General features: G+C 37.5%; 1 protein-coding gene and 1 long non-coding RNA gene across 4 annotated transcripts in view; one reads left to right on the top strand and one right to left on the bottom strand.

Moving 5' to 3' along the window:
* LOC148644048 (uncharacterized) overlaps positions 1 to 15,471 on the top strand; it is a 316,550-nt gene that overhangs the window by 212,046 nt on the left and 89,033 nt on the right. The gene's annotated exons all lie outside the window — the stretch shown is intronic.
* brinp1 (BMP/retinoic acid inducible neural specific 1) overlaps positions 1 to 15,471 on the bottom strand; it is a 122,660-nt gene that overhangs the window by 50,445 nt on the left and 56,744 nt on the right. For all 3 annotated transcript variants that reach the window (XR_015928794.1, XM_088614623.1, XM_088614625.1), the window contains exon 3: positions 141 to 331. Coding sequence is in view for 2 of the 3 variants with exons in the window: in XM_088614623.1 (XP_088470749.1) it covers positions 141 to 331 (191 nt within the window). In the remaining variant the exon portion in view is untranslated. The remainder of the gene's footprint in view (positions 1 to 140; positions 332 to 15,471) is intronic.

Genomic DNA, 15,471 nt, shown 5'->3' with positions numbered 1-15,471 from the left:
TAACCCATTTGGCCCCAATCAGCTAACTTAGCCTGACTTATGTGAGGGTTTAGTTAAGTTAAGTCTGAAGCGTACTATAATGATAGTCCAGGAGTCAGGTTTTTTCAATGCTGGAACCAAGTACAAAGCCAGGCAGTTACCTCCCAGAGTGGCGGAGATCAGAATGTGGGTCCCGTACTTCTTGATAATGGTGTCAATGAATTGCTGGACGGAGGGTCTCCTCCCCAGCAGGCGGATACTCCTCTGGAATTCCGGCATTAGGGGAAGGGGATTCCGGATCAGATCCCTCCTCTCGATAGCGGTGTTCCTCACCTTCCAGCGCGCAAATTCTCTGCAGAAACAAAGAGAACCTCCACCTCATTAACAAGGGGACAAGGCAGTCATTGCGCAGTGCGTAGTGTGCTTGTTCATGACGCTGAAGGAGCCCCTGCATTGGAAAGGCACTCTAGACACTTTAATGTTCTGCAGTATAGATAAAATATTTTTCATTAATGTTTTCATAAACATTCATTGAAAAACTAGCTGATGGTGATGGAGATTCCCTAAACAGTGGTCAATAATTGTTTGAGTGTTGCCCAAGAGAATGTACATGAGCAGTAGGGGTGTGATTAAATGTTTGGGTCTGTCTCAGCTCTCAGTGGCACGGTGACCACTCTGGCCTCCCAGATACGTACAGACATGGAGTACTGTCAATGAGGGAGGCCCTACTCCTTTAATTGACACTGAAACCTCTTGGATGCACTTGTGTTGAGTGAACAATTTTTTAACAGACAAGCATAGAATCCCTCTTAAACCCTTGAGCTGCTCATAACAGAGCAGCACCAACCGATCACTTGATTGTTTAGCTTTCGTTTGCTTTTGTGACCAGAAGGTTTAAAACGAGTGGATGCAATAAGTGATACTTAAAACTGAAGAAGAGCTGCTGTCATTTTTTTACTAATTAATCAGTCTCCCTGTGAGAAGAAGTGAAAGAAACTGATTGACCTCGTGAGAGAGAGCTCTATCTGTGAGACTGCCTCAGTTCACTGTCAATTATGTCAAGCAGCCATATCACCCTGCAACTCACAACTGGCAACCCACTGAAGCTAAGCAGGTGTGAGCCTGGTCAGTACCTGGATGGGAGACCTCCTGGGAAAAACTAAGGTTGCTGCTGGAAGAGGTGTTAGTGGGGCCAGCGGGGGGCGCTCACCCTGCGGTCCATGTGGGTCCTAATGCCCCAGTATAGTGACGGGGACACTATACTGTAAACAGGCGCCGTCCTTCGGATGAGACGTAAAACCGAGGTCCTGACTCTCTGTGGTCATTAAAAATCCCAGGGCGCTTCTCGAAAAGAGTAGGGGTGTAACCCCGGTGTCCTGGCCAAATTTCCAATTGGCCCTTACTAATCATGGCCTCCTAATAATCCCCCTCTATGAATTGGCTACATTACTCTGCTCTCCTCCCCACTGATAGCTGATGTGTGGTGAGCGTTCTGGCGCACTATGGCTGCCGTCGCATCATCCAGGTGGATGCTGCACATTGGTGGTGGTGGAGGGGAGTCCCCATTACCTGTAAAGCGCTTTGAGTGGAGTGTCCAGAAAAGCGCTATATAAGTGTAAGCAATTATTATTATTATAATTATAAGACTACTAGTATATTTCTGGGCACAACCAGTATATGGAAATGTATTTTTTTTTTCTCACATTGGCTTATTCTATAAAGACACACACAGGCTCCTGTAACAATCCCAATTTGTTAGGTGAAGAAGTGATAAAAAAGACGTGTCTTGCTGCAAGAATAAATTAAAGTTGAAAGCTTTTTTATCAAGTGAAGAAGTTTTTATGAAAAGCATTTTCTACTCATCCTTCTCAGTAATACTTTAAAATTGGTTTCCTAGGTTTTTAACAGTGTAGGATTTCTTAAGGAGCCTCCCATATTAGCTTTTCTTGGATTAAACAATCAATAGCATTTAAACAAAATGGCAATTAAGAAAAATATTTAGTAACTTCACACACCAATGGTTTGTCCCTACTTTGTCAATCAAAGCACAATTTGATCACAAGAGAAGATGACTCCAGAATGTGAAAAAGAACAGATTAGCTATTCATTTATGTAGGTATTGCCTGTTTAAAATCTCAATTGTGATTAAATAAAACAACTACTGTAACCAGTATCCCATTTCTGTAACAAACCAAAGAGAAAAAAAAACAGTGAGAGGTAAAGAAAGTCTACTGCCCACATCCCCAGAAATGGCTTATTTATTCTCACTGCAAATGATGGTTCAGTCTTGTTTTGATCTTACCAGATTTACTTCAGAGAATAACAGATCTCAAGTCACATGGGGTTTGAAATGAGTCACATTGCTACTTGGCAGTCTCACAATGAAAAATAATTGTTTGGGGTGGGGGTTGCATAATGTAAATGTCAGCTGGCAGCACAACACAATGGGCAACACAGCACCACACGACGAGCTCTGAGCTTCTGACGCATGCTGTGCTGTGGGTGCCAAAACAATTTAGATCTAGATAACTTGCAGTAGGGCCTGATTGTTTCAATCCATTCACCAGGTCTCGTCATTCTCAGATATAAGATAGCTTTGAAAAACAAGAATGTTTCTGGTAACTATTGACAGCTTGGTGGCCTGTTTTTCTTTTCAACATCAGAAGAGTGCTCACTTGTAGCAGGTGAATCCATCTTTCTCAGCCCTTGAAAATGATCTTAGTGTATCTTAACTAGTGTTCTTCAAGGCGACTGATACAAATGTATGCAAATTACATTTTCTTCTAGTTTGCATCAACAAATCTCAAGATAAGGTAAGGCATATAATGAAGCAAATTAAGGCTCTGCATGAAATGCATTAAAGAAGGCAGTGCAGAAAGTAAAAGATATTATAGTCTAATTTAGCTATAGCTGGAATCAACAACATCTTGGAAGCCATTCTCTGAACAACAGTTCTGCTCATTGCTTTTCTTATGAGATTCCAGCATTGCATTGAATCCCTGTCCATGAATACTACATTTGTTTTTGTAATGAATCCATTTTTATGAATAATACTCTTGAGGTTTAGTCTTTAGCATTCAATCTGGCTTCAGGAACACTTTGCAGAAACAAAGGCCTTCATGTAACAGTAAGGAGAAAACATCAAAATGGTCTCATAGGCCCATAGTCGTGCTGTGCTTTAACCAGTAGTCTTTTCACATCCTAAAAGACATATATACAACAAATAAGCTAACAGTTTTAAAAATTGTGTAGGTTTCTATTGAACCATTATTTTCTCAGACCACAAGAGAAAGATATTATATATCGAACTCAGTTACCCCTAAAAGAATTACAGTTTAGGCCACAAGACTGGCCTATTAATTTAAAGCTCAAATATTTTTCAGTCAATGATCCATGTACCACTTACTCCCCATTTGTGGCTCTGATATGCTGTCAGACATAAATATGGAGACCACCAATACAATTTTCATTTATTACTATAGAAAACGTTCTCCATGGAGCCAAATTAGGAACATCGGAAATAAGGCCTTGCAAAACTTGCAAAGGACAAGGTGATCAATCAGACAGTAAGGTGAGGATATTGCATTAGTGACTGTAAGATAGTAACACATCCCAAGTCATTTAGAAATCTGTGCAACCATCAGGCTGAAGGAAAAAGTGATCGAAACCAGCAGTGAAGACACATAACGATCAATATTACATTTATAGTACAGTATATGTACCACTAGAATTATGTTCCCATGATCAAAGGCCATGCTTTCCCAAAAAATAATAATTTGTAGCATTTCTAATGCTCTCAGTATATAATATATTGCTACACATTGTAATACACTGTATAACACAGTATACTGTATACTGAAATTAATTTTCAATAGGGTAGCACTGGGGTGTAGGAATTAGCTATGCTGCATTGCAGAACTGGAGCTTTGGGTTCAGTTCCTGCTATATGAATGTACTGTAGTTTGTAGTGTATGTTCTCTTTGTTTCACATGGCTTTCCTCCAGGTGCTCTGGTTCGCTCCCACAATACAAAGACATACTGGCAGGTTAATTGGCTTCTGGGAAAATTGGCCCTGGTGTGAGTGTGTGTGTGTTCCACTTTGTGCTTCTTGCTTAAGGAGATAGGCTCCTGCTCCCCAGTGACCCTCTACACTGTATTTTGTGAAGTGGTTAGAAAATGGATGGATGGATTTTTAATAGTCTGTATAAACCCCAAATAGCTTAATCATGAATTAAGTCAGGTAATTTCAAATAAACTTGTCTAGGAATAAAACTATGAAACTTGTATGAAACCAGCTCTGTGCTGTAGTCTTTATAGTCCATTGTTAAAATGAAATCTAATGTTTTCAGGTTGTTTTGTGTTTTTGTCTTTGTACTCTTGCTGAAACATCAGTGGCTCGGTTCACAAATCAGGGTGCTTGGTAAGAACATGTAAAGCTAGAAACATTAATGCCACTCAGTCAGGTATCGCTAGTGATAAACCTCGCATTGCAGACAGATAGGGTACCATGCTGATAAGATGAATGCTATACAGAAAATACATCCAGCGGTGAATATCATGTTGAAACACTCGTTTATTTGCATTGATCAGTCAGGGAAAAGAAAAATAAAATGTTTGATTCATATCCCGCTGTTTCAATTTACTTGTTCACCCAGTTTTACATTGTCTATCTTGTTTGTGTGAAGTCACTATGACTCCACAAAAGTGCTGTGTTGGCTGAAGGTGGCAGTATTCAATAGGAAAACTATTGAGATATTTGTAATGTCTACTGTTCATCACTGTTATGGTAGCTTAATCTATAGAAGAGTTCTGTCATTTTTGTGCAGCTCAGTATTCATATAATGTAACTCACATCAAAATACCCTTTTGCTGGTTTTATTTTCTTACATCTGTAGTCACCTTTCACTTGTAATAGACACACACTTTCCTCACACTTCAACCTCTCTCTTTTCTGCCACAACAGAACAGATTGTACATTTTCTTGGCAAGCACATCCAGCAGATTTGTGGGCTCTCCCCACACAGCCTGTACTCATTTGTAGCTTTATTGGAGGTGCTGTTTCATCAATTAGAAAAGCCTGTTATCAGGCTGCAATTGCAAAAAAGCTGTGTGATTCACAAATACCCCACAGACATAAAAAAAATATGTAAATGTCTTTTGACATTTCCACAATTCACTAGTCAATTATGTTCTGGGCACAGAAAGCTGAAGGTACCTGTGCACAAATTATAAACACTTTGTTGTGATCATGTTGCCTCATTTAAAATTGTCATAAATTTAAAAGAAATTACCAGGGATTGCTGGATCCTCTGAGAAACCTTCAGTTTGAGATCTGGTGCATCTGCTCTAACAGAGTAATCTTCTTGCAGATAAACATAAAAAAATGCCAAATAAATTCAGGCAATATGTATTTTACTTCAAAGTGTAAATAATGTATTTTGAGCTATTATTGTAATATTATATTAGTACACTGAAGAATTTGCAAAGGGGTAGCTTTGGAGTTTTTTAAGATATGGAACCTCAATACTTATATATCCATACAGGTAGCAAGTAAACATAATTCATAAATCAGCAGCATAGACATTTATGCAGTGATTAGCAGCCTGGGTTCGATTCCTGGAGTGTTATCTGCATGGAGGTTGTATGGTCTACTTGTGCCTATATGGGTTTCTTCATGCAGCTTGTTTCCTCTCACAGTCCAAAAAACATACTTTAAGGTTAATTGCTTTCTGTGAATAGTGGCCCTGGTGTGAACGTGTGCGTGTCTGTGTGTCCTGAAATAGACTAGTGTCCCATCCAGGGTGTATCCTGCCTTGTACCCATTGCATGCCGGAACAGGCTCCAGCTTCCCCACAATCTTGTACTGGATAAAGTGTTTAGAAGATGGATGGATGTTGCTTGAACTTTTTAATTTGATCAGCTCTTTGATGACTTGTCAAAACCAAACAAGTGAGGATACATACAATGTTTTGGTGGCTTTTTGTTGGCTTTTACCAATTTAAGAAGTTAATAGTTAACAGTTGCACCTGCTTTAAAAAGATTTAACTGACAAAATCTGGGAAAGGTGGGTTTTGTCTGCCAAGGGGACACTATTTTTGTCTCTCTGTTTCTGTGCACAATTCCTCATCTTGCATTTGCATGTATTTAATGTGAAGTATCATGTTTTGTGATGTCTTGCTCTACAAAAGTCTAAAGAAGTGAGTCACCATGGCCTCAAAGGGTTGTGAGAAGAGGTAAAGAGTAAATCTGGGTGTGACTGAGAAACTAAGAGTTGATTAAATTAGAATTTGGAATGTCAGGGATATGGTAGCACCACGTAAACGGTTTTATATATTGGCAAAATGAAGGAAACGTTGTTGAAGTATGAAATATATGTAGAACCACAACCAGAAAATCAGTCACTGGTGCAAGGAACCATATGGAAGAGGTTCATAAGACATCACTCGATGAAGCTGTTTTAAAATGTTACGTGCAGAAACATTCTTGAGGTGTATACGTCCCTGGTGTTGAATTGCAATCTGTAGCCAAACATATGAAATTGAATTTCAAATGCAGTGATGAATGGCTTTGGTGAGTTTGTAAATGTCAAGCATAATGAATAAAAGCTTTGCGTGCACCTACTGAAGAGAGAGAACTGTTCAGTGAGAAATCAAATAAACATATGCAAGATGAAGACATCATATTTTCCCAACTGCACAATGCTGACGAGACTAGTCCTATATCAATACAGTATATTCTTTCTGCAATACAGTGTTAATACACAATAGTATATTATTTTTATATACTGTGCATTCATGTTCATACATATTCAGAAAGCATATATACTGTACAGTATATACTGTGTATATTTTTGTTCATATATGAATAGTGTTTGGGGGATTTAAAATATCTCATTGATAATGTAATGGACAGCTGGCAATACCAAACACACCTTCCCCTCATAAGTCTCGTAAGGCGAGGATGAACTGTAAGTTTATTCATTCCACCATTTGCTTTGGCCTAATCTGTTTAGACATAAACTTTGAGATCTCAGCTCTCATTTACATTACTCTGTATGTCCTTGACTTGGAAGCTGCTAGTGTGCTTCTGTTCACTATGAATATGGGAGCTCATGTAACCATGCTGTCTTGATTGTTGAGTGGTGTCTACACTGTCTGTATACTGCTTTTAATCTCATATTTTATATTTTAGCACACCACAGCATTTACATTTCACTTCCAATGTTGGCCTGCATTAACCTATTACTGTATACGACCTAATGTATATTTCATTCAGTGCATGTTTTACAAGTCATTCTGGATAAGGGTGTCTGCTTAGTTAGAAATAATTAGAACAATATAGAACTGTTAAGAGCACTAATACAATGTATTTACTTTGATACAGCTTAATGTCACCCCACTCACCCAGAGCAAAAAAAATTATAGTAAAATCCTCCCTCTGAGACTCACTCCTCCTTGACTGTTAGAATTGCGTTACTGATTTTGTTTGCTAAGACCGTTGTTGAGATCTCCATCTCATCTACAACTCATCTACACTGTAATTGGAAGGAACGTCTGTCATAATTGCTATGCTGAAGTGTAAAGGATGAAAAAGACCAAAAAAAAACAGAAGGGAAGATGAAATGGTATTTTCTAGACATGTTTGACATGGCAAATTGCTCACTGTATTATAAATAGGAGAAAATTAGCAACAGTGTCCTAGATACTGTAAACACAATTAGTCAGTTCAAGGGTCCTAGTTAATACAAATAACCAGATATAGGGCAAGCTATTTTCCCCCTAATGTTTAAATTATTGTTCAGTAAATGACTGCAATGTGAAGTTACCTGTTGGCATTAATTTCAGTTCAATCTTTCAAGTCACAATTCATGATAATCAATTGAGGGAAACGTTACATTTACTGTATATACTGTAGTTTGGAATAACAACCGTATAACCTTAGTGTAGAAGCACATACAGTACTTTTAATTATCTTTATAACCACAAATCAATATTGTGTTGGGATCGGGGCACATAGTATCTTTTGGACAAAGAAGAATGACCTAATATGGACATTGTACACATGACAATTTCATGACACAGATATCCATTAATGTGGTTTAGTTTTCAATGAGCTGTCTACAGAAAGAGCCATTCGACAGAGATGAGAGTTACATGCTGTGGTTCAGTTACGATAAGTCACTTAGTGACATGTGATACACACACAAACAGTCATGGGAACACATTATATACACCCTATGCATGCTTAAGATGTCAATAACCAACCCACTTTGCACAGGAAGACAAATTACTTTTTTGAAAGCAGTTGTTTAGAATATATGCTTTAGCTTTTGCTTCACACAGCAAATACTGTCAGTAAAACATAAATGGTTTGAAATCTGCCTGGACAGCAATTTCCATGTTGCACCAGATTATGTTGCAAAGCTGATAAATCCCTAGAAAGTTTAATTTACCGAGGAACAAAGACGAATCACACCAGTTACAATTTCAGTCTTTCAATACTGTCTTACCACTAAAGTGGTGATTTAACCACAGTGCCATCTGCATGCACCATATGCATCGTCATCAATGTGCCCAGATTACAGTGCTGGCAGATGGAACCTATGATGTGATTCAGTGTTTTATTCTGCACTTCAAAGCTCAGTTTAATGACCTTCCTGAAGAGCCTTGGATAAAACAAATAGTTTTCGGAGTAAAATCCAAACTACAATAAAAGTGATCACAATGCAATAGGGTTGAGAAAAACTGTGGGTGTGGAGATGAGTAGAAAGGCCATGTATCAGGGATCCTGACCACTTTATAAGGTTATGAGCTTCATATTCATTTTGTGAGAGATTATCTTTTTGTATCACAGGAAGAAAAAAAAAGCAAAAGAGCTAAAACGGTGTTGGCGTGTGTTCTTCTTGCTGTAGAAACAATTGATTTATAAATTATTAGAGTTTATTTTTGTCAGTTTTTACACTTTGGTTTATACAGTATGCAAGCCATGTACTTTTACACATAAAATGACAAGTTTACACCACATACAGTATACAGCAAATACTGGTTCACATTAAGCCACATGACTGATGATATGACAATTTGGATTAAAATGTCTGTTTTATAGTTCATTCTGACCATGTGAAATAACAAAATAAGTTTCAACTGTGTTACAGGAAGCCACCAAAGCATTAGAAAGCTAGAGAAATCAGTATGTATTTAACAGTGAATCAGCATTTGAGGCCTATGCATTATCCATGTTATATTCTCCAGTGTCTGTATTTGGCAAATGTTTTAGGATAGCTCCCCCTTTTGTAGATCTCTTCATGCAATTACTCAATATTTACTGGCACAAGACATTACTAAGCCTGTGCGATTTACAGAAATTTGTCTCTTCCACAAAAAGCTCAGTCAGACAGCAAAATAATTAAGAGCAATCAGCTTTTGAATTCTTTAGGCTTGAACAAGACCATTTCACCAGGGACTCCTTCGTTAATGAGAGAGCATCTGAGCTTCATCTCTGTTCATTTTTATTCTAAGCATAAATGCCAAATAGCAAAAAAAGAAAAAAGTTACATCCTGCATGTGCACTCTGCAATTAACTAGAATCTCTGCTCACATAAATGTCAGTGGAAATATTCCAATAATTAGTCCTCTAAGCAGTAAATTAAAATGAAATAAAAGAAAAAAAATTAAAGTAAGAAGCTGGATGCGATTCCTCTGGCAATGACAACCTTTCCAATCAGAGAATGCATTTTGACAATGATCATCAAATGTTTCTGAAGATATTGAGTAATTCCTTGATCATTCCCAAATCTCATACATTAGATTGGTGTTACAAGCATTTTCTTCCTTTTAATGGTAAGACTTAGAAAAACTCTTGGGTATTTACAAAGTGAAGCCTCATTTCACCATGCCTTTTCTACCAGGCATAATTCTACTTGGCCCCCCTTTGGTGTATCTTCATAAAGCTGTTCATTCCTCCAAGTCCTTTTACTACACACAGCTGAAGTGTATGCTACAGCATAGTGACTGTCCAAAATTCAGTGCTGAGGGGCAGCTGTAAAAAAAAGTACTTTTCTTCTTGTTTACTGGTGATTTGCCTGAAATCTTAGATGACTCGTCCAATCTAGACCTCCATCTTGGCCATTGTCATTGCAAATACAGTATATTCCATATACAGTTCATTAATTTAAAAAGCCTCTTGGCTTGGCTACATGAGTCAAAATACATGTAGGAACCTAAAGAATTAATTAATGAATTGTATTGAAATGTAGTGATTCTAAGATTATAAAGGGCACAATAACAAGCAATATTATAAAACCTTTTGTATGTGATACCTTTATGTATGTGATAGATTACACATCTTTATTGAGCTTGAAACCTTATTTAAATCTGCCAGGCATGTAAATTAAGTCTTTCAGCTCTTCAGTAAAGCACATTTAAAAATCTGCATTAACTCTTTACATCAATAAATGTAAACTGTTAACATAACAAGCATCAGAGAAGACTACCATTACATTACCCTGATGTGCACTACTGTGATTCGTACAGATGCAGCCATTCAAAGTGCGCGTCACAGACACGTACCGGATGTAATTGGCTACGGCCTCGCACGTCACGATGCAAAATACCGCGGTACGTGATTGGTTGACCGACAGGGGCACTCGTGGTGCGTTGGTCGGTTGTAGAAAGATTTAAATGTCTTTACTGTGCCCGTTTAAGTATTGAATATTTATATGGAATTTTACCACTGAAGGGAAATCTTAGCAGCTGAGCATAAAAAGAATAGGAGCATACTGTAACGCGTGTGAAGGCCATAAACGATATTCATTTTGGAACATAAACATACAGTATATGGCTGGTCTCGGTACTTTAAAGAAAACATACACACCAGTATTCCATTTCTCCCTAAACATTTTAAGCATCGAAGTCTTTAACTAACGTGATACCGGAGTCAACAAGCATACTTTTAGAATTTGATTAAAAGGGAATATAATATGGAATCGCGTATCTAAAGAAATTAATAACGATATAATTCTACTCATGTGATTCATACTGTATGCCTTTTCAGATTATCAGCTATCTTTATTTTTTAATAATACTAACACTACCAAAATATCCATAACAGTTTAATGTTTGCACCTATCTTAAAAATATGAAAAAACATTTCAAGTGTAATTGAGATAACAGCAAGGCATACTGAGAGTTCTCCATATTTTTTTCTGCAACCCAGTGGTCACAAATGTAGACATATAACCCAGCAGAAACAAGATGACCAAGTAAGAAACCCCCAGTAATATAATTTGTGTTACAGTATTTTTTATCTGTAACCCTAACCAACAGACTATTTTCCAGTGAACTATTCATCAGTGAGCTTTTTCCCTAGACATCACAAACTACAAAAGCTTAGTGCTTTTTCCTAGACTAAAACTAAGTAATCAGATTAAAAGTAATTCAGCGTTAAATTGAGTTCCTCTTTCATAGTGTAGCGCAGGTATTCACATTATTAGCACTTTCAGTTTTTACACATTTCTGGAGTTTTAGTATTTGATACTTTCTGTCATACAGAATCCTTTGACAGCTCCTTGAGGATATAAAGAATTTAAAATGAATACAGTGTGACAAAAGTTGCCTTTGCTCTGTCACGGACAATGCAGCAATAGTATTTAAACACAAAGATTTCAGGTGCCAGAATCTAAAGCAGATGGTTTTCAGCTGCTGATTGCTTCCTTTAAAAGTGGTCCAGATCAACAGGGGGGCGGTTTTTATAGAGATGAAAAGGTGAATGTAAGTCTAGGTATACAAGTGGAGAGCTGCGTCATCACAAGGTGCAAAGGAACAAGTAGAGGTTAATTGGCTTTGTGACTGACAGGGCACTTTCTGCAAGTGATGCAATAAATGAGATTGTTGGACAGGTGTAAGACATGTCTGAACAACAGGCAACTAATAACGTCCAGCAAGAGCAAACAGAGCCCAGTTAGAACCCTAGTTGGTATATAAACAGAAGACTACCAATTATATAGTGCAAAGGTCTGCTGCTAAACCTGCTAGGCATACATTATAGGCAAGTGATAGGTCTAGATCCTAGAGAAGTCAGCCAGTGCACGTTCTACGGAGGATGACAATTGGAAGTGATGCTAATATTTCTCTCCTATTGTTTAGCATAGACATAAGTGGCCTAAAAATCACTTTACAAGTGTACCTATTCCATTTCTAATTGGAGAAATACAAAAAGCCTATTACAGTCTGGAGGGACAAGATGGCTCTAAAGACAATTTACTGATAAAGTGTACAGTATGCATAACCTTCTGGTTCAAAACTTCAATACATAAGGTGTCTCAGCATGATCATAAATGCTGAACCTAATCTGACCAACTAACTAGAAATTGGTCAAAACCCATATTCAACATTGCAAGAAAGGTGGTTGAAATGTTAAAAATGTACTTAAGGATCTACTTTAGGACCGGATCTAATGTAATTATCTTAGACCTCTTTTTATCCAAAAGTTAAAATCTATATCATGAAACCTTGCAGTAAAAGTGGGAATGGTGAACAAAAAAAGTGAACAAATGTAATACTGCTATACATAGGGGAAGCAGGGACAGATTCCTGCAAGAATTTCCACAAGGGTAGTAACAACAGAGCCCAACAAAGACTAACAAAACCTGACAGAAATCCAGTTCAAGGACTCCAAGACGGGACTAATGTGCATTATCTACTAACAAAGAGAACTGTCTACCAAATGAACGGACTATTATAAAAAAACAGCAATATCTCTTTACCAATCATGACCATCAAAAGAATGATAATGAGACATCTCTTGCTCTGGATAGGTGCTGTCATAGATCCTATTGGTCCTTATCTTCACAGACTTGAGCTGCCTATTATAGGGGAGAGAAGTATACAGACGTTGGACAGGGTATGAGGGTTTGGTGAGGATCTTTAGGGCTTTGGGTTTCAATCTAGAGAACAAGAGTGAGTCCACAGAGGAAATAGGGTAACCTACGGGTTTGGAGGTGATATACTGTACACTATTCTCTCTAGCTGCTTCTTGTCCAGGGCAGAGGTGTTTCCAAAGCACATAGTGATGGAGAAGGTCAAAACACTCTTAATGAGAGATCTGTAGAAAAGGACATTACTTCCTGTGACACTCCAATGTCTGGTGAGCTTCCTTGACCATAATGGATTTTGTTGATCTTCCATTTTGCTGGAGTGCTGGATATGGTGGTACACAGGAGCTTACAATTTTCCACCAACTCTACAGCCTGACCATTCATATGTGGGGGGGGGAGTGCTCCCTTGCTTTGCCTAAAGGCCATCAAAGATTCTCTAGTTTTACTGACATTTAGTTCCTGGATGTTTAGGATACACCATTCAACTAATTCAGCTACTTCATTCCTCTATACTGACTCATTGTTTGTGATGAGCCTTATGAGTAGTTTGAGTATCAGTGAACTTGAACATTTTGACTGAATCTGAAAGTGAAATACATCAATGTGCAGGCAGTTAAGGAGCAGTGACAAGACACAACCCTGAGGAGCTCCTGTGCTCATGGTGAGAGGCTTAGAGATAGTATCCTTCAGCTTTACCATTGGATTCCTATTAGTAATTAGGTGGAATGATTAATGGAAAAAGATACAATATTCCTGGGCTTCTAGACAAAATGCTCACAGGTTTCTTTTTCTGAAGGGAACATCTTCATAAGTTGTTGAATGAAATATGCAATTCCTGTAAAATACTGCAAACCTCATAGACCAATATAACCAATAAGCAATGACTAATTGCTTTGCATTATATATTTTAGAACGCAACTTAAGTAAATAAATGTAAATCACTTTCATGAAAGTGTCCATTAATAAAGGAGCTTGTTTGCTATTTGTGCCTGAAGTCCCACATCCAACTTCATTTTCTTGTAACCAACCTCCTCATCATTGTCAGTCCCTGGTTTACAGAAGGCTTTATACAGGACTTTAACATATCCATTCAGAACGATTTATATAAAATAGAGAGAGGATTATTCATGTATTTTTAATTTTAAAAGTCTCACAGTATTAACAAAAGATATTTAAAAGCTTTTCATGCCACCCAAAAATGGCATCTCCAAGCAAAACCTTTTCAAAACATGTCCAAACATGTCCTGCTAAATCAGCAGAACCATTATCCAAGCTAATGAAAGTACCACTTTTCTCACTGAGACGCCAGAGCAAAGCAGTTACATTAAGGCAAGAAAAAACACAAAACCATACATTTTCTTTTTCTAGAGCTAAAATACAAATTCAAATTTACATCAGCAAGTACTATTTTTACAAGGCAGACAGGCCAGAACATCTTTAAGATACAGCATGTTGTATTGATTGCTCAAGGTTTTTATACAGAGCTATTGAAATGCATTACTGGTGAGACATGTTTCTCTTATGTGTTTTTGGGAATCATGAAATATGTGTGAATTACTCCAAAAAAATGAGGGATCTTCATCTGTAGAGAAGAGTAAAAAAGACAGCAGTTGGATTGCACCACTGCAAATTCAAATCCTCATTTTTTCTGTTTTGTGTACTGAATATAACTTTTGTAGATAAATGCAAAATGTCTGCATATAGATTAGGAAGTAAAATACATAATAACCAGAAAGAACTCCATGGAATCAGTCTTGACAGATTTGTTTAAATGGTTCAGAGAGCAATTATAATGCATAAAAACTGGGTTTGAGAGTCATGGAAATGGATAAATTTACTGTGTTGGAAATCACTTCTTTGCACCAGTCTGTACCACCATAAGAAAAAGCTGGCACCAGGTATTTTTTGCTATTGAAAACATTCCTGTAGCGCATAAAGAATTAGATTTTCCTGTTTCATCTGGCTGTCAGTGTCTATCTTGCACTGGTTATGCACATAGGAGATGTCAGAACAGTCTTCTTGTCTAAGTCTTATATTTCTGAATTCAGAAATAAAGTCTTGGGTTCTGTGTCTTTGTTCTTCCATGTCTTAGTGTCAGTTTTTGCCAAATGTCTATTTTGCATGTACTGCACCACTTTTATCCACAAACCTGCAGGTGCATATCACTTGCATATCACAGGGAAAAAAATCCAATGATATTTAGTGAATAATAAAATTAAAGCTCATTGCTGTGTCTGCACAGAAGTGACACAAATGTCAGTCAGTAATAGCAGGATCCGTATATTTTGCTGTATCTTTGCTTTGCATTTATTGAGTTTACTCTGCTACTATTCAGATAAGGAAAACAGCTTGAGTAGGACTGCGCTTAGATAGTAAGCCTGCTGATGAAGGCTTTCTCCTTGCACTTTTCTTCCCATTGAAGAAATGCTCTTCACTGAAACACACAAACCTATGGGAAATTGAATGAATAAAAAATCCAGCTACTGGAAATATTTACTCTTTGGAGTGACTCTGTTTTATACACTCTGTGTACTTGTGTCTTTATTTACATGAATCAGAAATGATTATGAATAATAACACAAATAACTCTGGCATGTTCCCAGCAGCTTTTAAAACTG

This window comes from Lepisosteus platostomus, chromosome 21 (genome assembly GCF_059453375.1).
Source record: "Lepisosteus platostomus isolate fLepPlt1 chromosome 21, fLepPlt1.hap1, whole genome shotgun sequence".
In the NCBI taxonomy this organism is placed as follows: Eukaryota; Metazoa; Chordata; class Actinopteri; order Semionotiformes; family Lepisosteidae; genus Lepisosteus; species Lepisosteus platostomus.
The sequence above is the reverse complement of the archived record's forward strand: the minus strand, read 5'-3'. Positions and strand labels throughout refer to the sequence as shown.